This window comes from Glandiceps talaboti, chromosome 5 (genome assembly GCF_964340395.1).
Source record: "Glandiceps talaboti chromosome 5, keGlaTala1.1, whole genome shotgun sequence".
Taxonomy (NCBI): Eukaryota; Metazoa; Hemichordata; class Enteropneusta; family Spengelidae; genus Glandiceps; species Glandiceps talaboti.
Genome location: NC_135553.1, coordinates 14152610 through 14175968, shown reverse-complemented (window position 1 = coordinate 14175968; position 23359 = coordinate 14152610). Strand labels below are relative to the sequence as shown.

Below are 23359 nucleotides of genomic sequence, written 5' to 3'. Positions count from 1 at the left end.
ATTAATTTTTCCCCGTTTTATCAGCATCTAATATCATGGAAAAAAGACACAGAAAAAAACTGACCAGAGTAGAACAGAACAGAATAAAACGGAACAGAAAAAAAATCAATTGAAAATTACTTTTATTTACCCTTTCTGATTAAATGATACATATCATGGTAAGAGAATTACTTAGAAAATACATTGTTGATATTCCTAAAATGAAACAATTTCATAGGACTATATATCAGTACAATTTCACATCTTTTAAGAACATCCAATGTATTTCTAAATTTTCACAACTAATCAAGTACGTAATATGAAAATATATGTTTTAAATTTTAGTTGAATGGTATATGATATTAAAATCTGTCTTTGTGATTGTACAAAGTTGTCAGATGTGATTATTTGAGGTGAAAATTTGGTCCCAATTCATTGAACTCACAATGTCTATGCAATGGAGTATTTTACAATTATAACTGTTGTATACATTCATATCAGAACAATTTATTATGCATGTTAAAACAGTTACAGGAATAATATTCAGATAAGAACAATTGCTGATTTTCTTTCATTTCTTGATGTTAAAATGCTGACTAGACTGTCTTAACACAATTATATTAAACCTCAAAATTAACTTTCTTGTCATTTAAAATCACCTCTCTACTCTATTAACAGTAGTATGTGAGAATACCTTAAGTTCTACACACTTGTACAGACATGTACACACACTTTAGTAACACACACACACATACACACACACACACACACCCATACATACATGCATGCATACATATACACACACATACCTACATACATACATACATACATACACACAAACACACATACACATACATACACACACACATACATACATACATACATACATACATACATACATACATACATACATACATACATACATATATACACATACAAACACACACACATAAACAAACACACACACACACATGCGGCGCACACACAAATACATATTATAGGTATGGCATAACACACTTACAGACTATTGAAAGAACCACAGTAATTATAGAAATAAGACATTTAGTATAAACAAACTCTTGTGTAGATTTTCTATCCTGTGCTGTAAATTTGATGGGAATCTCCTACATGATAATAATAAAAGTGTTAAACATATCTGTTCTCCAGAGATCTTAAGGTGCTTACAATTATTAACCCTGGCATGGATCTCTACAGCGGCGCCATGGTCCACTGTACTTCCTCAACTCCCCAGGAAGCATACCATACAGTGTAAGCACATAGGAATAACGCATTCACATTACAACCTATATCTATCTTACCAAGTACACTGAGCTAAAAACACAAATGTGTAAAACGGTTAGTAAAAACTCTGGAAAGTTTAAAAAGCAGCTGCCAATAGAGTTTATGTATGTAATAATGATAGAACTATACTACTATAAATATTGGGAAAAAAATTGTAACTTACATAAAACAAGAATAAATTGTCAAAGTCTCCTTTGAATAATACTGACCAATGTTTAACTTTAAAATCAAAAGTTAAAAAATGTGTTCAGGTAAAAGGCACAGTGTTTTGACTCTGCTACACCCTTGTCAAGCCTACCTAAGAGGTTATTGTATCCTCTGCCTCTGAAGTTTTAAAGTTTTCACACTATTAAACATTGTTCATACAAATACAATGTTTGAGTCATCATCATTTATGCACACAGCAGAGAAAGCACCAATTCCTAACACTATGAAGTGTGTATGTATGTCAAAGTTTATAACTAATTATTCATCATCATCTTCTGCTTCCTCCTCTTCTTCGATCTTTATAGATGTCAATTTGTCACGATTCAGTGTGACGATGCTGTGTTCAAAGTCCTCTACTTCGAATATTTCTGTGGACAGGAAAAACAAGTAAATAATTTTAAAGGGCTCAGTTTCAATCCCAAATCATCACAGTGTTATCTTAATAAGGATTACATGGGATCATTCTTTTGTCCTACATAACCTTTTTCTTTAGTTCTACTAATCAACAGTTTTCACACCTAGTGGGCCTCTGAGGTAGATTGTGTCTTGGGGACCTTAAATTCTCTCCAAACTTTGAACAAGTAATAGCAATTTTGGGTTTCATAAACTTGTCAAGAAATCAACAATCAACAATGGTACATGCCAGAGATATGAGGGTCAACACACACACACACACACACACACACACACACACACACACACACGAACATACACACATACACATATACACATACACTGACAGACAGACAGACAGACAGACAGACAGACAGACAGACACAGGCAGACAGACAGAATACACTGCAATATTATACCATAATTTTAATACATGTTAGCAGTGATATATAAATCGCTGTTTCACTTGCTGGTCAACAGCTGGCTACCCCCTCATCCTCACCCATCCCCCACCTACTTTTCTGATTAGATCACCCACACCAAAACTCACTCAAAACCCTGTTCTGGCATTCATGATGAAATATTTCAATAGCCTTCATTTTTCCTATTATACAATAATGTTTGCCATCTACCTTCATCTGACAAGTCTTTTCCACTGAAGATATTCCGGCTTCTGTTTTTGTCACAGCTACATGTTTTGCCACAGCAGATGCACGGTCTCAGACAACAGACACACTGTTTGCACATCAAATAAATCCAATAGAAAGGACATCCAAGGGGAAAGAATGGCGCCTTGTTGTGGTACTCTTTAATCAAACCATAGCGATAAAAAGACCAGACTACCTTGGATCTCTTTTGAATGTCTTCGATGTAGAAACTATGTAAAGGAAACCATAATAAGGAATGAATGAATGAGAACGTTTTCTACAAAATAATTTTAAAAAATGTCAATAGAAAATAATGAAATAAACATACACAGTTGTCATTGAAAATTCATTAGTTTCTGTTCATAAATTTAACTTCATTTTGTACCAAGAAATGCTAGTAGTTGATCAAAGCTTTGACCAAGTATCTAGGTATGAAGTTGAATTTATGAACATAAGATGAAGGATTGCACAGAAGAGCTTTCATTATTCTCTTGTTTAGGAATAACACTCCAAACAATAAAGTTCTAAAAAGTTTGAAATGTGATATTACTAAATATTCCTTTCGTTGGATTGCACATGTCCAATGACAATGTATGGTTTCTTAGCCAAAAACAATACAATATAGTCAAGTAGTTACTGGTACAACTTATTATGCATGCACACACACACATTAATGCATGCACAGACGCGTGCACATACACACGCATGTGCACATATTCACACACACACATACACACACACACACAATGTCACATGGTTTCAACTGAAATTCTCATATAATCACTGAACTTTGTTCAGTCATCTACTGAACAAATCAGTTGTTTTTTTTTATTTCAAAGCCCAAATTTCCATGTACCAAATAACAGAAATTTACATACCCAAATACAGCAATGAGCAGATTGAGTAACAGAATATTGGCTATCAGGACATAAATTGCTGTCAAGATTGGAAGAAATGTCTCCAAAACACAGGCAGGATCATATGGCTTTACACATGTAGAGTTAACACCTGTTAAATACAAGTAAAAGATATGGCAATCATAGAATTCAAATTTTAAAACATAAATGGCATATTTGATTAACTCACTTCAGTGACTTAGCTTTGACTTGCGTCACCGTTTTCATTTACCCACATAAAAAAATGTTACAGATACAAAAAGAACTTTCTTCTAAATCATTACATTACACCTATCAGTGCCAAGGATGTGTCATCAAAAGTTTTTTTTTACATGTAAATTATATCTCTAGCTATAAGCTGTGTTGGTGGTTGAAATTTAAGTTAGCTTGTTCATCTCTTTACCATGACAGTCTGGGTATGAAAACACTCAGCGAAGGCTGGGTTTATTGAGGATGGGTTTATTCAAACTAACCAGAGGTTTGGACATACAGAAGGGGGTTGTTTAAAGGGCTATGTTTCAATCCCTGGTCATAACATTAGTCTATCATAATGAGGGCTACATGCATGGGATCACTCTTTTGTTCTGGACCAACTTTTATAATAACTTTGCAAAACAACCATTATTTTCGCAACAAGATTTTAATCCTAATCTGAAGAGTAACTTTTCTATGACTCTACCTAACAACAAAAATTTTCTGTACTCTGGTTACTGCTTTTATCCACAAAAATACTAGTTACAGAGTGCTGTATTGTCTAGTTGCTACACCCTCGGTCTTTAACTTTTAAAAGTGACGTGTACATCACATAACTGAGGGCTGCTGGAGCTGTGTTTCATAGGGACTGCGCACAATCATCCATTAGCTGTTGTTTGGTAAAATTCCAAGCACAGATCAGGTGTTACTACAAGCGTTGGTGCTGTACAGAGGTGACTGTATTCAATGGCCGAATTACATAATGATTCATAAACTCACAGTTCACCTAACAGAACACTTTAACACATAATGGTAAGAATATTTATCACCCAAAACACAGCATTTGTAGACATTCGTCTATTGGTTTTAATTTAATTTAGTTCACTTTAATCAGCAGCATCTGCAAATAATACTGCAAACATGTGGACCCCCCCCCCCCCATCCCCCACCCCCATCCTCAAAACGTTTCTTCATCAAGAATGTATCAATCACTTAACATGAAGTCACATGTGTTTTACCTTTGAGTTCAATATCATCAGTCAGCATATCACCAAGTAGCTGGAAATAGGATCTGTACAGGATATGACCAAACAAGATGAAATTTCTCGGACTGTTGGGGTGTATCAGGGCCTCGTATGCTGTACCAAATGCCAGCATGAAAATCACTAGTATGGTCATGAATATCAGAAGTTCTTTGACCTACACAAGAGATAAGACATACTGGTTAATGGTGATATATTTTTCTGTTGGTCTTGTACATGTAACTGCATGATTAATGGTCAATTGTTAGTTCCTCTGTCTATCTGTTATTACCTTTACAGCATTAGTCTTCTAGATCTACTAATATCCTGGTTGTAAACATCAGTTTGGGAAATGTGGCTGTGCTTTTTCTTTCTTTACACTTCTTTGACAACAGTACGTTTCATAGGGTAGTAACTGGTGACCCAGATTTCAATGGTAATAAATGTATTATTATTACTCTTTTTTTTCTGGAATGAGTCAGCACATCTGAAACATGTTGTCTTTACATCTATGCATATATAGAAAGATGAAAATATATGTACATGTATGTCACACAAATACAGTTTTGGCATGAATTGAATTGACCACAACAAAGCTATGCTCACCATTCCTTTGATCATGATAAGTTTAGGTCCAAGCTGATCATTGGCAAAACCCAACGGTAACAAGTTCAAGTAGAAGGCCAACAGTGTCAGACTGTACATGATTCTCACAAAGACAAAGTAATCCGGCGGTATCACAAACCGAAGGATGAAGGATAACCAGAAGAGAGACAGCATACAGGCTTTGATGATATTCCACTGTCTAAGTAGCAGGCTTTTCACCTTTCTGCACATGCCAACACGGTCCACATAGGAGATCTACAAAGGAAAGAACTAACTTTTCAGAGATTGCATATAAATGTAGCGAAACGCTAAATTCAACAGTTTGTATCTGGATTGGTATGGTAGTAAAGTTGAGGTCATTTACCCCTTTGTATTTGTTCACCTTAAACACTTATTACGTAAGAGGAAGTTGACTTCCATCACTTCCCAAAGTCTGTTTGGTTAGCATGACAAAACTATGTATTTCTCCTTTGTTTTAATTAATTCATACATTCATGCATTCCTAAGAAGTTAACCCAATTAAAGTTATAATTGTTAGTGGTTATGCATAAATTGTCCAGGGACTGGCCAATAATATCTATATGTCTGTGTATATCAAATTGTATATTCATGGAGAATATAGTATATTAAGAGGGGTAATCCTTTGTTTCGTTGGCTCGCACCTGAACTCATCCTGCTACCTGACACAACGGGACACCTAGATCTACAAGGGAGACTCTGCTACCCTGCGACGCATCCTCTCTCGTCAGCAACCAGTACCGACGTCCGTGTGCATCGAAGACTCCTAGCCGAGATTGTACACTGGCCGACGTACGAAACAAGCAGATCTGTTGCTAGTCATGCTGTAGTAAAGTCAGTATACCTTATTTCTTTGTATTTGCATCTATTCGAATGTGTGTGATCGTGTCACGGACTTTAACACGCTAAGTTGGAGACGCTACCCTTTCAGAGATAATACCTGTTATGACGGCTTCGGCCCTGTTGTTTGATATGTGCGAGTGACTTTGAACGACCAACGAGTGGGAGAGTGATCGAACACAGGGTATTTGAGAGAACTATTGACAATTCGCCTCGTTAGAACTGTAACGGAGCCAGAGGAGAAAAGCGAATTGTTACATTGGTGGCAAGCGTTTGGGATAGAATACGATAGAACAAATGGCTTTTGCTAGTGGTAATCCTGGATACAATTACACGAGTGACACCAACGACTGGCAAAGCGGATGGCCAGCGACAGCAGCCTTTGGCGAACACTTCAGAAATAGTAACTATGACCAGTTTGACAATGGATATGCCCCTAGTACAAGTGGAAGACTACCAACAAGAGGACACCAACCTGAGTGGGAGCCACCACAACCATACAGCAAACAACAAGCTGCCTACTACCAACCAAGACAAGGTGACTATAAACAACAACAACGGAGAAGGGAAAACACAGAGTCGAACTATGACCTGAGAGTGGGACCAATGGAAACAGCGCCCTCAGGTAGCAATGGTTGGAATACCCACCAGTCAGACTTCAACAATCACTTTAACCAGCCTACTGGACAGACACAACACGGAAGGAGACACGTTGAACCATTACCCCCAACCCTACAGGGATGGCATCATGGCCGATGGTATAAATCTGATCAACCTAAACATGACTATTATCATCAGGGCTGGAATGACTATGACCGAAGAGACTACAACTACAGGTATGGACGTCCGGACCAGAGAGGACCAACACCTGGTAACCAGCTAACACAACCTGGGAGACCCAAGGACCAAGGACAGCACCCACCCCCTAGAGACATACGGCCCCAACAACTTAGAGGCCGAAGACTACAAAAACCCGCCTTCCCTCCAGACAAATATGATGGGAGAGAAGCTTGGCGGGATTACCGGATCCACTTCGAGACTTGTGCAAGAGCTAATGACTGGTCATATGAGGAGAAAGGGTGGATATTAGCAACATTACTCCAGGGCCGAGCGAAGAAACCACTAAATCAGTTGACAGACCCCACTTACATTTGCTATGAGGAACTGGTTCAATTACTAGAAAGGAGATATGGTACCTCTAGGAAAGCAGAGACCTTCAAGGCACAACTAACAACCAGGAAGAGAGGGAAAAATGAGTCCTTGCCTGACTTAGCTCAAGCAATTTTAGAACTGACTGAGCTGGCGTTCCCACAACTAGATAGGGCGGCAATCGACAGTGTGGCCCGACAACACTTTATAGGAGCCATTGAGGACAGCACGATACGAATGCAAATTCATCATACAGCAGGGTTGACCCTAGATGATGCTGTCTGTGCGGGACTTCACACTGAAGCATTCTTGGAATCAGAAGCCCAGCGAACCCAGTCTTTTCGGCCGCAGAGATTTGTCAGGGCACTGGCGCTTGAGGATTCTGATGAGGAGGAAGAGATGGAAACAATCCAGCAGGTGAGAGGAAGAGATCTGAGAAACCACAACACGCATGGGCAGTCTATCCCACAACAGATGTTAGACTTAATTGACCAGTTTAGACAACAGGTACAACAGATGGTGGGGAGACCGAAAACAATTGAATGTTACCAATGCAGACAGCCTGGTCATATCAGAAGAGACTGTCCTACACTGGTAGAAGGTAACACACAGTCAACCGTAATGACGATCGGACTATCAGACAACCAACAACAGAAGGATACCAACACCAATTGCAACACAATGGTGGAGGAAGCACAAAACAGTGAGAATACTTCAGTCAGTGTACAGGAGGAGACAGTCAACAATAATGCTGTGATACCTACAGTACCTGCTATTGGCACCAACAAGAAACAAGCGCCCTACATAATGGCTACTGTTAACCGACAACCAGTTCCGATGCTGATAGACACAGGTGCAGCAGTATCACTTATATCCTATCAAACTTACCAGCGACTACCTGTAGACAAACGACCGGATCTAAAACCGTACAGTGCAAGAGTGAGATTAGCCAACTATGCAATGATGAAAGTGTATGGAATAGCTAATCTGACAATTCGTATTGGTGAGACCGTTACTAACTTTCCATTTCTTGTAGCCGAACTCAGAGAAGATGGAATCATCGGCTTAGATCTCATGCAGGCAAACTCTATGGACCCGATTGTTAGCAAGGGATATCTGCACACACCGAGAGGAACTGTGACATTTTGCAACAAGAAGACTACACCCTTCATCACACAGAGCTCTGGTACTGACACTACACCTGTCAATAACAACAAACCGGAGACTACCAATATGAATAAAGGCAAATGGACACCCTATGCTGGTAACAACAAGAAAAAGTCGAGAAGACGACGAACGAACAAGCTACCACAAACCAAAGGTAGATCACCATCACAAACTGTCAACATAGCAAATGTAACAACAACAACACCATTTGCTAACACTAGACCTAAAAGAAGACGACCACCTGATAAATATGGAGACTGGGTACAGCCACGAAATCATGAGTGGCACTAGATAAGACAATAGTCTGTTGTATCAGAACAACGCCAGGAATAAAATGAACATCACATCGTAGAAGACTTCGTATCTTAACATCACATCGTAGAAGACTTCGTATCTTAACATCACATTGTAGAAGACTTCGTATCCTCAAAACATCCAACTTTGAAGACATCGTTGGACAACTTCACCACTATATCTCAACATGGAAGATGGAGAAGAGACTGACTGATACAACGACCATGAACTTAATATTGACCCGTAAATCTGGACCTCGACAATGGACCTGAAGAACGATTTATAACAATGACGCAGTGAACGTTTATTTGTATTCAATAGATAATTTCCAGTTTATTATCATTAGTGTTCTAAATTGCACATTAGGAGTGCAACAAATTTATACTATAGGATTCTGTTTTTGGTGAATCATAACCTTTCCTGTTATCTCATCACAACCCGAAACTTTTACCGTTACTATCTCCAGATATAATTTGTCAAGCTAGAGACATGTGGACCATGATATGTATCGTACGAGTGAACTCTGCTAAACAAATCAATTACCCAAAATTTCTCTGTCACAACACATTGACTACAAGTTCACATTTTATCTGTTACCAAGCAAATTTTGATATGTCAGCATAAGTCTATCCTGATATTATTTGGCTGCCAAGGTTGAGAGTACTTAGGGAAAAGTGCTAAAGGCAAAAGTCGAATAAGATAGTTATAGTTGATATAATTTGCAAACATGTTCTAATATACTCAGTATTGTAGTAATTTACAGGCAAATGAGATGTCTACCCAGAGTTAGAAATTTATTCACTCCGAAGGTTCAAGACATAGGCCGAATTGATATTGCTGCAATAAGTATTCAAAAACACTACCCAAAGCATTCCAGTCAATAATTGATATTCATCACTGCCAAACCAAAACACTGCCTACCTCAAATATTGGACACGTACCTGTTTCCTTAACACATTACTTCATCTCAGTATTCTGTTCTATTTGTGGATTTTAATCTGTACTAACGTGTTTAGTTTTTTTTTGTTGAGTTGTATTTTTACAGATTGCTTGTTGGATTGCCGATCAGAGAGACGATGCAGAGCGTAATAGTAGAGATGAGCCGGGACGGTCTCATCTGATCGTTGGGGGCAGTGTAGCGAAACGCTAAATTCAACAGTTTGTATCTGGATTGGTATGGTAGTAAAGTTGAGGTCATTTACCCCTTTGTATTTGTTCACCTTAAACACTTATTACGTAAGAGGAAGTTGACTTCCATCACTTCCCAAAGTTTGTTTGGTTAGCATGACAAAACTATGTATTTCTCCTTTGTTTTAATTAATTCATACATTCATGCATTCCTAAGAAGTTAACCCAATTAAAGTTATAATTGTTAGTGGTTATGCATAAATTGTCCAGGGACTGGCCAATAATATCTATATGTCTGTGTATATCAAATTGTATATTCATGGAGAATATAGTATATTAAGAGGGGTAATCCTTTGTTTCGTTGGCTCGCACCTGAACTCATCCTGCTACCTGACACAACGGGACACCTAGATCTACAAGGGAGACTCTGCTACCCTGCGACGCATCCTCTCTCGTCAGCAACCAGTACCGACGTCCGTGTGCATCGAAGACTCCTAGCCGAGATTGTACACTGGCCGACGTACGAAACAAGCAGATCTGTTGCTAGTCATGCTGTAGTAAAGTCAGTATACCTTATTTCTTTGTATTTGCATCTATTCGAATGTGTGTGATCGTGTCACGGACTTTAACACGCTAAGTTGGAGACGCTACCCTTTCAGAGATAATACCTGTTATGACGGCTTCGGCCCTGTTGTTTGATATGTGCGAGTGACTTTGAACGACCAACGAGTGGGAGAGTGATCGAACACAGGGTATTTGAGAGAACTATTGACAATTCGCCTCATTAGAACTGTAACGGAGCCAGAGGAGAAAAGCGAATTGTTACATAAATGTAAGAGATTAGATTAGATTAGAATAGATTAGATAAGAGATTAGACGCAAATTTAAGCTACAATTACTATGGAACAGAAAGTACGGCTGGTTTTTCTGAGAAAAGTCATTTTTAACCAACCCTACAGCACACAACTTCTCTAAAATAGACCTATGCAAATTGACAAATCTGATATGAAAGAGACCCGATGTGCAGTGTATCATGTGGAATAACTATGATTGGTATTAAAGTCTGGGACAATGATAAGATCTCTACAGTTGGTCTCAACATTGTATGGGCAAGGTTTCAAGAGAAGAGAAGCCCCTATCATTGTTACTTACTCATGATGCCTCACCCCAGTGTAAAATTCTTCTGAGCAAGCTTTGACAATTTCTATATTTTAGAGATATACATATAGCAAGGTCACTGAAAATGGATCCTTCATTGCTCATTCATCCTTCATTACTCAAAAATCCTAAACTACTGTTCTCCTTTAAGACTTATAAACATCTACAACTTAGAGTAGTTCTATAGGGAGACATTTCAGAAGTTTTCTAACTTACCATTCGCAATTCTTCAATTGTGAGAAGAAATACCCACACAGTAACAATTATTTCCAGGACACTGGGGGCGTTTCTCATCCCAAATGGATGCAGGTCAGTCAGAACAAATGTTGTCAACATTATTAACAGCATGATCATTGTGAGCTGGTGAGACAACCAAATGGAAGACAGAAAATGTTAGCTGGGACAAAATCTTAATTACCAAAGGACTTAGAATGATTCTGAAACAAGTTGAAAGCAGAGAGGCTAATAAATTGACAACCTGCAGATTCTGTGCTTGTCACTTATACAATTCAACCACCATGACTGGATCTACATGCCTATACTTGTGGTTAAAATCCATGTATAAAACCCCAGGGGAATACTCCCCAAATTTTCATACAAGTTCATTGACATACCGATAATCTCGAATTGGCAAGTTGAACTCTGTGTAAAGCATTCAATGCTGGGTAACTGATGTAATAGCTACACTGTTTCCATACAGAACACATAATTATTCATATTCAAAACTTCTACCCATGTATTATCCAAAAACAGACGAATTCTTAGGGATTTTCAATCATATTCATCCAGTTATTTACCTCCGATCTAATGTTGTGAAGCATTTTCTATATCTAACATTTCCCATATTATCGACCCCCATGATTAAGGAATTTTCAGATGAAAGGTTGACCCTTGTTTGGGGACTTTTTGTGTGTATCCCATATTTAATTACTCTGCTGAACTGCAGTGAACTACTTGATCTTCTTATTTGTCTGCCTGGCACAGCTATCTTTTTGCATTCTTTTTTCAAAAAAAAAGCTAGCAGATATATGGTTGTACACGAATGAAAAAAAAGCTAGCAGATATATGGTTGTACACAAATGAGTCCAGAAGAAGCAAGAGTTGGTTCAAGATTACACACTTACAATGTTCCACATAAACTGTATTCTTGGTGCAAACAGAAACTTCTCAGTCTTCTCAAATATGGGGCTCATGGCACATATTCTGTCCTTGCCATGCCACATACTAGTTAGCTTTGTCTGACAGCAACTCTTGGCCATAAACTCCTTCATATCAAAGGCCCAGGCAAGTTTGAGGCAATTAAATGAACATGAAGCATGGAGGTAGTCTATGGGCGCCACAAGAAGACGATGAGATTTCTTCTTATTATCCATATAACACTCTTGTATGCTGGATTTGGCCATTTCAGCTAGTTCTCTGGGGTAGAAACAATTCATGGCATGTTAATAAGTTAATAAAAATTATATATATTCACTTTTTTTAATTGATACATTTTTAGATATACATGTATAAAAGATTCATAAATCCATACCTTTCTCCTTTTCTGAGAGATTCTACTAGATAGCTTTCTTCAATATCTCTAGCTCTGAACTTAAGACATCTTAAAATCTTGGACCCCAACAGTGCCAACGCTGAAATAAACAAGTCTCATTATACATGTGTCAATTCAGCCTAAGTTCTGATTGATGCCGACCAACTCTGTGGCAAAGTGTCAAAGTACATGAACCTAACGTAATTGACCTAATTTAGCATCATACTATTTATCAAACAATATGAATTTTCAAGATATTGTTCCCTTTCCACCCTAATCCTGCCACAGCCATTATCTTTTATGTGGACATGAGCTGAAGAGGGTTATTAGTTTACAATTTGCTTGTTAAGCCCTGTCTGGCTTGACAATGTAATTTACCAGTATGTTGAGTCAAGAAGTCTCTGGTCTATAGTTCAATATATCCCAGTACATTGAGGCAATTAAACAAACATGAAGCATGGAGGTAGCCCAAAAATCTGTATGCTCACCAATATGATTTGAGGCTTTGGTCCATATCACTTTTGCCATTTCAATTCGACCACACAGTAAAGCCCACACATAGAGATCTTTTTCCGAGTATTCATAGGTATCGTCCTCATCTGAAAGACAATTATTACATAATATGACAAAATGCTGAATACATGTTTATCTAGGAATGATCATCGCTTCATTTCTCTATAACTTCTTGTATGCATAATTGCATTAGTGTGTGTGTGTACCGGTATGTGCACATGCATGCACGCGTGTGTATGTATGTGTGCATACTGTGTGCATGTGTGCGTGACTACTAAAAGAATTTGAATGTATAAATTGATTCACAAGCAACAGATATGTGTATGACTACTCTTTAAAATGTTGACAATTATAATATGTAAACTTATATGTTAACTTATCTATAAACTTAAATATTAACAAAATATATGGTGCTTCAACCTGGAATTCTCATCTAAAATCGATTAAAAAATCTGGGGTTACCATAAAAAAATTTTTAAATTAAGGCTGACATTTAGGCATCCAATATGGCTGCTTATGTGTTAACTTTATGTGGAAAATAAAAGATTGACAATTTCCTCGAAAACAAAATAGCGTGGAAACCCAACATCATATCAATAGGGCTATATATTTACAAGCTTAAGCTTTCATATGACAAAATTTGGAGAGAATAAAAGCACTTTCATTTTCAGGGAAATTTGTCTTTGAGGTCCACCTTTAATAATACTATGTTTTATAGCCTTAGAGTTTATCTAAATGCTCTATGATATAACACATCATGAGTCCTGGGCTATGATGTTTATAATCCAACATTCCATACAGAATTAATAACTAAGTTATAATACTATACACTATAGACCCTAGAGTTAACATCCTGTCCACTCCTTGATCTACGTGTACACTGAACGTACGATAATCTGGCTGGAAGATTCCTCCTGTCAGAGATTCAATCAGGTCAGAGATGACTTCTAAAAGTTTCTCTTGATGCTTGGCTTGCTTCTACATAAGTGAAGGTGACAGTAAAGAGAAAAAAATATAACCAAAAATAAATCAAAACATGTACACTTACAGACAAATATAAGTGTTCTCATGGTGGATTTGAATATCAAAGAATATATTATTTGCTTGTTGCTATGAACATGATTATAGTTGCTATGTTACTGTTTTTAGTTCTGAATGCTGTCAATATCAAGCGTTACCTTTGTTCATGGAACACACTTACATTTGACTGATGCTATGTGTATGGTCTTAGTTGCTAAGAACATTTGTACTGATTTTTGAACAAGAATTTTCTTGCAACAACAAATTGCAGAAAAGTCACCTATGGAGGCCGTTCATTCTCATATGTCGCCCCCTATGGAACTCTTTGCCACTTGACATTCACCAAGCCTCTAGCCTGGATTATTTCAAAACAAAACTGAAAACTTATTTGTTCACCAAAGCATATGGTGTGCTTTAGCCATTCAGTGCTGCTGAACAGAACATTGCTTTGGAAATCAGCACTACAGAAATTTGATTGATTAATTGATTGATTGATCATCTGCCATTTTTGTCACCTTTGCAAAATACACTCATTTTCCCTTATTGACCGGTGATCCTAAAACAAGATGAACACTATAGCTTATTAGAACTGCGAAGCCTACCACTTTAACTAAATATTTATCAAACTCACCAGATAGTCATGTCTGTCTTTCTTATCAGCCCGAGTAATATGCTTCACAAGCTGAAGGCAACTATTACTTTTAGTTTTCAGAATGTCTTCGTAAAACAGTACCTGTCCAAAAAATTGAATTTGAAAGAACAGATTGTAAAATTAATAAATTATATATAGACTAATCTTATATACCTGGACTGGCAGTTTTCCTAATATCATTCTGTTCTGCTTGATGTGCATTTGTCTGTACATGTCTGTCACTGTTATCAAAATTACAGTATTGATAATGGTTTCCAGTCGATTGAGACTGACATGATATGGAACTGTTGCACTGTCATAGAAACCATCAAACTTCTGCCATGAGTAAACTAGATGTACATTGTATAGTGCAGCTCAGTAGCTCTGTTTGATACAGCCATGTAGAAACTAATAACAAACTGCATATTGTACACTAAGATAGAAAGATTGCAATTACTTGCTATATTTTTTCTATTATGAAATAAACCATTTCAATGTATTGCAACTATAGATGAAGACACACAGGTGCCAACGTTTTGATGTCTGCATTTGCATGTGGTGTACTTTAGTTCATTTCATTTTAGTCAAAATATAGCAAGAAACTGCATTCATTCAATCTTGCTATCTTAAAGAGTAGCATATGCAGTTTCCTATTGGTTTCTGTGTGGTTGTATCAAACAGAGCTGGTTAATGTTAACTTGAAATGGACTGTAAGACCTCGGATCTGCACTTGAAACAAAAGCCAAAGATGAATATGGCGTGCAGCTCAGGCAAGCTCTCAACAGTTATGTTGGTGTTATATGTGATCAGTGGTCATTTTTGAAAGTTAGCAGAATTGCACTAAACTAGGAAAATTACTAAGTATAGGCAGAAGAAATTTCTAGAAGAGTTTTGCTGAATCAAACCATTTTTATGTCTAACTTCCCAAAAGACAATTAAAAGTCCTTGTTATGTTTGGAAAAATGAAAAATTATAGATCTGAAATTTCATAACTTACACATCGATATAGATTTCCTAGCATTTGTTTGTTACAAAAGGGTTGCAGTGGCATTCCATTTTCCAGAAAAAGGTTAAGAAAAGTATACTTGTTGAGAACAATAGCTGACATCATAACATCATGATAAAGTACACTCTGTCATAAAAAGATAATATGAGAATACAAAAAGTGAATGTATATGGTACAGCTGAAATGACAGGAAAATATTTGCATATACAATAACCATTTAAAGAAATGATTCCTAATTCTATGTAACTGAACACTAAAATTTGTGTCATTCACGAAATCTTTAAAAGGTATGATTTGATCTCCAAAGCTATCTGTCTGTCTGTCTCTCCCTCTATGACAATTCAATCAAGTTGTCCTACAGGCACCAAGGATGGCAGGCTCTCTAGGTGTTTGGTTCTAATTATCATAGCAGCCATTACTGGTGTGGGGTAGATGTAGCAAAAACTATAGTCTATTAAATGATTTATGGAAAAAATGTACTAATGGTATTATTAAAATAGATTGATTATTTTCAGACATAACAAAATAAAAGTGTTGACATGACAACCAACCTGCCTGTTGACATTGCTGGCTAGTATGTCTTGTGCTTCTTGTAGGTTACCTTCAGCTATTGCCAATTGTAATTTAGCTTGGGATGAGTCTCCAGCAGCTGAAAATACATGTAGGAATTCGCAATGTGAAGTTATATTTAATGTTCATGAAGTAAATAATGATAATATGTATGTGTATCTGTAATGTTCATTTGTGCTTTTGGGTAAAATAAATACTATATATAATATAATGCTAATCTTAAATTATAGCATTTTTCCATATTGTGCTCGACATACTTTAAATTTACAAGTATTACTCCTGGCAGAGATCAATGACATCACATCAATGGCCCTATACTTCTTCAATATACATTGTACTGGGCAGCATAAAACAAAATTTGATAACAATGATGATACCGTAACAAGGTCATAATGTGACCTTTAACACATTACCTTTGAGAATGGCTCCTGAGATGATATTGCTTAGACCATCTTCATTCACATCAATTCCACACGTTATTACCTACATGAGGTAAATGAATCAGTTATGTTTATTGCGTTTTCAGATCTCCGACCATTGTATAAAAACAAATACAAATATGAAAAAGTAAAAGTCATATAGGCCTAGTACATTGAAAATCAAATAAATCCATTTATAAGTGTCTCTCGTTGTTTGAATGCAGTGAATACAAATCTACATAAAGAAATAAGAAGTTATGAGTCATTTGTTCTCATCAGTATTGTAAACTTAAACTTATTAAAATTTGGTTTGGCTATGAATACAAATACAAATACGAAAAAGTAAAAGTCATATAGGCCTAGTACATTGAAAATCAAATAAATCCATTTATAAGTGTCTCTCGTTGTTTGAATGCAGTGAATACAAATTTACATAAAGAAATAAGAAGTTACGAGTCATTTGTTCTCATCAGTATTGTAAACTTATTATAATTTGGTTTGGCTATGAATTCTATTGAGATGCGTCTTTTCCTTTTGTATTATTGAATGAACATATAGTGTGATATTCATCCACTGTTGTTTTATATAATCCATTGTAGTAGGGGTCAATGTTATGTTGACTTCCTTCAGTTATCAGTTATCAACTAGTTTAGATTATCCATGGTATCAATCATCTCTTCACCACTGTCTAGCTCATTGAGAAATCATGAACCAAAACTTGATCTTGCAAATGAGTAAACCCTCCAACTGTTAGAATGATGTACATGGTGTATAAGTAGCATCCTGAGCTGACAAATACATTTGGGACATTATACAACTGCCCCAATAAACACTTACTTATCATGTGATTGGGCAGAATTCTGTGATTGATTAACAAAGACACCACATGGTGTTAATAACTGTGTGGCTGGCTTCTATTGAATGTGAAATTTCATCTCAGGACTTCACCGAGCTAGATGTAAAGAGAGATCTTGAGTTGAGATTGCTATGGAAAGCACTAGAGTATAGTAATGATCGACCAAATACCACTATTTGTACAACATGATAGGCACACTATTGACTCAGAGTGAATATTGTTGATATATATGATGTATCAGTCTAAATAAAGATGACTTATCATAATCATCAATGAAAGCAATTGAATTATAATAACACTGTCAAAACTGCCTAGTTTGCTCACCTCAGTGTTTTTGGCTTCCTCGACCATTTTCTTCAAGCATTCCTCATATTCACTTGCATCATCTAAGACACCTCTATAGTGTGTATCCAAAGTACTTGTAACTATACTCTTAATCACGTTGTCAGAGACTTCGCCACCTCTAAAAACAGATTTCATGGCTACATGGTTAATAATATTTCTGCACTGTATTATGTATTATTGACCAATATGCTGGTATATCGAGAGAGATTAAAGATTTCATGGTTTGGCCACTAGAAGTGCTGTTCACAGGTCGTTTTGTGGCCGGAAGGGAGAACCACAAAAGCTGAGTACTGCAGCATAAAGACATTTTAGGCACAAGTTAAGCTACCAATCATTTTTTATGTTTTCCTCATTGTACTGTTTTAGCAGTCATCAAAAAAATGCCTATCACTACTGAAGTGCTCTTTTATGAAAACACAATTTACACAATTTGTTCAGGGCTTATTGTATTGTCATATGATCAGCAGCCATACCTCAGCCCTCCTGTCAGTTCACTGACTCTTTGGTGTCTGTGTGAGAACTAACTAGGTGTCTTAAAATCCTCTCATATTAAGGACACCTATGGTAGTCTGAATTCTCCTGAAATTGAATGTCTTCAATTTGTATATGTTAGATTTTAATAAGAGAATCTCAGATCTTCATAAATAAGTTTAGGTGGGTCGAAGTAGAGACAAAGTTATCCATCAAGGTCTCTCCCTCTTATCAACCTCTAACCGACTTAGAATTCAACCATTGATTGGTTGGTTTGATTATTGACAGCATCAAAATTGTCAATTAGGAGACAATACAATAGTTTGATATGTAACAATGTTGCAAACATGTACTTTTAGCCCATCAGTATGTTTGGAAAGGAGTCAAAAGCCATTGTTCAAGAGCTCTCAGTAAGAAATTTACTTCACGAAGTTCAACGTATTAAATAATTGTACCAAATGAGCTGGACAGATTTCTATTGGTCGACACATAGGGGTCAGTGGAGGTTGACTTCTCATGTGTGCAATGATGCAATTCATCTTCAAGATAAACAAATTAACTCTCCTACATGTATCTGAGGTAAGATCATCTACTGTACGATATTGCCTCTATAACTGACAGGTGTAATATGGTTCCAACATCTTTGCTGATCTGGTTCATAAAATTCAAACTAGAGATGGTACGAGTTATATCATCAAACGTTTGCATGTTGGTACTTATACTTACTGAGCTACCTGTGTGCAGACAAAAGCTGCCATTTCTGCTGTTCTTCCACCATCCATATAAGTTGTTAGCATACATACTCCCTTTTCCATAGCTTCACTACCAGCCTTGAGTTCCACCTTACCACCCTGCAGTAAAAACCATGTCACTGCCACAGGTTTGTTGTCTGTCAAATTAAGATAAATAACACACACAAAAAAAAGAACATGAAAATGAATAACAATGTAATGTGAATGCATATGGCCTAAGGCTTTTACAATGGACCCTTGATATACATTTTGTATCATGCCTCACTAACCTGCAGTTTTGGCGAAGTCTCAAATGTCACTTTGGTTCCCATTTTTTTTCCGAATGTATTAATTTAAAAAAATAAAATTATGCTAGATACAATGAAACAATGATATTGAATATATGAATAAAATACTTCACCAAATTATATGTACTGTACTAAAAGTTATTGCAAAGAGCAAATTGTGTCATAGCAAGTGATAATGAAGCACTGACTGAATAACTGCACATAATACAGAGCCGATAATTTGACATTTCGATTAGAGCTGATAATTTGGCAAGTTGAGTTTATTTTATTTTATAGATAATACTTTTAATGTACTGTCTTCTATTGAACACTCTCTTTTTTCTACTATTTGCTTACTTTTGAGTCATAAACTGTTCACTGTCAGAATCATTGAAACAATGTATATTTATAGGAAATGTAACAACTTAGTTTATATCATTAAATAATAATGAGTAGATAAGAAAGTAAAAATAATACTGTAACAAAACTTTTAATTTATCTGACAAAATACATTTTCAAATATGACTCGATGTATACTTACCACTTGGAGAAAGTTTCTCTTTGTTCTTCCCCGTGTGTCTGGAGAAAAATAGTGAAAAAATGCACAGTAAGACATTCAACCCCTGTCATTACAGATTCTACTACATGTATCTCCCCAGCTTGAAGTGAGTGTTGGTCAGTGAATGCAAATTGCATTCATGACATTGATATCAAAAAGTCATTGAGAAATGACATAGTCCTCGCTATGAATGGGTTTTAAGGAACTGGGGGGGGGGGGGGGGTGCTGTTCAAGCATGTCTGAGTTATGGCTTTGGACATGAAAACTGCACCAACAAAATTGCTGCCAGGCAGCCATATTGGATTGTATCAAGACAAAAATAGATATGAACATGTACATGTATGTCATAGAACACTGCCCTAATACCAACTTTGAATGAGATCTGTAAAGCATGTCTGAGTTACGGCTTTGGACATGGAAAATTTGAAAAAAAAATGGCTGTCAGGCAGCCATATTGGATCGTATCATGAAACAAATTCACGTGCATTTGTATGCCATAGTATGTTGCCCCTGTACCAAGTTTGAAAAAAAATCTGTCCAGGCATCTCCAAGAAACGGCTCTAGACAGACAGATGCACGCACGGACGGACGGACGGACAGAACCCAATCCATAAGTCCCCGTCTCGGACTTCATCCGGCGGGGACTAATAACATGACTATTATTAAAAGTGAACAGTTGAAAGCAACAACAAAAATTATATATCATTGGTTTGGAACATTTTGTTAAAGTTTAATTGTTTGAAAGTTAGTGACGATAGGTATTGGACGTAATGTGGTATTAATTCAGTCCTTGAAAATCAAGTTATTACAGACGTTTCGAGCTTTGCCTCATCATCAGTGTAGAGGCTAATATACAAATGTATATATCGGACATATTAGGTACCACCATGGTATGAGCTCAACATGTTATCATGAATTTTTTTTGTAAATGTAGTACAGCAGAGTTAATATTGTTACTGTCAATATGGGCTTTCATCAAATTCTCCCTTACTTTGATTGATATTTTCTCCATTTGTCACACTCTCCACAATGGACATCATCTTTGCACACTTTCCCTTTGTCACACCAATAAATCTCATCCCAAATATGGAGTCCACAGGCTGTACACCTCCTGTTGGAAAATAACAAGGGACACTATGGAAAAGATGTGTTCACCAGAATACTGAATGTAACATTATACACTTATGATATATCATAGCTGATCATTTGACACAGTGAAGTTGTTGTTTTACTTGAATGATAGATTTAACAATTTTAATGCTGAGTATATTATTCATGGTTCCAAGAATCTATAAGACTGTAAAATATAGTAACTTTAGAATGATAAACTAGAAATGGACTGGCGCAACACTTTACTGTCTAACAGTTGTACTATGACCATGGAGTAGGAGACAGTCACTGCTAAGAGAACAACTGACCTTGTAACAAGGTCCTATAAAGCTGATAAGTCAACAGTGGTAACAAAAAGCTGGAATTTACACATTGGATGTGATTACATCAACTGTCTACATACCAAATATCAAAGCTCTGCTGTCTATTCTTTTTTGAAATTTTCAACTCTAAATTTCACATTTTCAATAACATGCTGTAAGCATGAATTCACAATAACTTGTATAATGAACATCTTAAGTTATTTCCTGAACACAGTTTTTGTTATTTTGCAATAGACTTGTCACAGTATTTGACCATGACTAAATTTTGATATCATTTGACCTCTATTATAAAAAATTGCATGGTAACCCCATTTTTTTTAATGATTTTAACTGAGAATATGTGAAACTTTTATTGACCAAAGTCACAGCAAAAGTTTAACCAGTTTATTTTTAAGGTACAGTCTACATTAAATGTCAATTCTTGTCTTGAACATTTCCATAATCATTAATTTTGAGGTGCTGACATCATCGTCTGTTATCTATACACTAAATATCAAAGCTAATTCTGCTCTGCTCTTCTTGAAATAATTCCACTTTTTGAATTAATCATCTATTTTCAATAATTGTGTGAAACAATGAATACTCATAGAGTGTACTACATGAACAGAAATACACTTGAGATACTCACATAACCTTCTCCATAACAAATATCAAAACTCTGGCGTCTGTTCTTTTAGAAATTTTCAAAATTTTACATTTTATTTTTTCAATTTCATAGTTTGATTATACAAATAATCATCTTTACCAAATACAAAGGAAAACGCCAAGTGTATATTAAATATCCCATTCAAAATGAGATCAGGAAAACGACTGCCCTCTCAGTCTTTTTATCATTGCATGGCTCATATTGAAGAGAACAATTTCATTTTCTTACCATGATCCTTTGCTGTTCTCACTGGGTGCATAATGTCCTGGAAATAAAAGAATCATCCAAAACTCGATAAATTTGGTGAAAATATGTCATTTTGTTTCATTATACTTTTTTTATCAAAAATTGTATGACTAAATCACATATTTAGATTTTCGTGAATAAAATGCAGTATACCAACATCACTAAAGTGGTTATAATAAGTTCTCACTGTGAAGAACCCCTCAAAGGATAAAACAGGTTTAAGGTATTTGGGTACTCATATTTGAATTTTTTAATGAATTACTGTCACATAGCTATATTTGCCATATAAAATCAAATCAATCAATCAATCAATCAATCAATCAACCAACCAACCAACCAATCAAGCCTTGCATTCTAGCCATTAAAACTGACAGTAGCAATGTTAGAAATTTTGCAAACCTGTGTTCCATGTATCAAATTTCATAATTTGATCCCTGTGCTTATCAATATTCTCCATATGTCTGTATAGAGAAATACATCATACAAAACAATTATCAACAACACATTAACAGGCCAAACCCAAGGTAGATAGCATTCAATCAATATCAAACTCTAAAGAACAAAGGACTGAAACCTTCAAAGAGCAAACTCTAACAGCCCCCCCCAACCCCCCCTTATACAACTGGTTCCCAAACCCTATAAAAACACTGGCAGGAGTGTACGAGTACCAAATCAGTCCATTTTTCTGTCAAATTTATTAAACACTGGTATTTTCAAAATCACATAAGATCACACTCTCTGAAAAGTTAGTCTAGCTGTCTGTCTGTCTGTCTGTCTGTCTCTGTCCCTCTGTCTCTGTCCATCTGTATATCTATCTATCTACAATGTATCTATCTTTCCTTTTGAGTAGAATGTAAAACTTACCCAGGCAACCACTTCTCCTCTCCTTTACACACTAAACATAAATCATAGTCACCACATGCATGACAATGGAAACCAGATCCAACAATACGGTCCCCGCATTCATCACAGCACCTACAGTTAGTGAAAACAATAAACCACATAATTATTACAGACATGACAATGACAATTTGTACACTCATGATTACAATATCATCTTAAATGGTTTGAATTATAAAAAAAAATAGGAAGATAAA

At 36.2% G+C, this 23359-nt stretch overlaps 1 protein-coding gene across 1 annotated transcript in view; it reads right to left on the bottom strand.

Moving 5' to 3' along the window:
• Positions 1 to 1647: 1647 nt before the first annotated feature.
• The window catches only part of LOC144435392 (transient receptor potential cation channel subfamily M member 8-like), a 103016-nt gene continuing 81304 nt past the window's right edge, over positions 1648 to 23359 (bottom strand). The window contains exons 7-27 of the mRNA XM_078123988.1: positions 23127 to 23237; positions 22662 to 22723; positions 22245 to 22281; positions 20929 to 21048; positions 19920 to 19957; positions 19087 to 19249; positions 17869 to 18007; positions 16683 to 16752; positions 16251 to 16348; positions 15691 to 15825; positions 14694 to 14795; positions 13933 to 14020; positions 13018 to 13128; positions 12530 to 12629; positions 12123 to 12414; positions 11215 to 11358; positions 5245 to 5499; positions 4636 to 4816; positions 3407 to 3536; positions 2514 to 2758; positions 1648 to 1856 (exon numbers count right to left, since the gene is read on the bottom strand). Of these exons, the coding sequence (XP_077980114.1) occupies positions 1747 to 1856; positions 2514 to 2758; positions 3407 to 3536; positions 4636 to 4816; positions 5245 to 5499; positions 11215 to 11358; positions 12123 to 12414; positions 12530 to 12629; positions 13018 to 13128; positions 13933 to 14020; positions 14694 to 14795; positions 15691 to 15825; positions 16251 to 16348; positions 16683 to 16752; positions 17869 to 18007; positions 19087 to 19249; positions 19920 to 19957; positions 20929 to 21048; positions 22245 to 22281; positions 22662 to 22723; positions 23127 to 23237 (2731 nt within the window). The 3' untranslated portion in view covers positions 1648 to 1746. The remainder of the gene's footprint in view (positions 1857 to 2513; positions 2759 to 3406; positions 3537 to 4635; positions 4817 to 5244; positions 5500 to 11214; positions 11359 to 12122; positions 12415 to 12529; positions 12630 to 13017; positions 13129 to 13932; positions 14021 to 14693; positions 14796 to 15690; positions 15826 to 16250; positions 16349 to 16682; positions 16753 to 17868; positions 18008 to 19086; positions 19250 to 19919; positions 19958 to 20928; positions 21049 to 22244; positions 22282 to 22661; positions 22724 to 23126; positions 23238 to 23359) is intronic.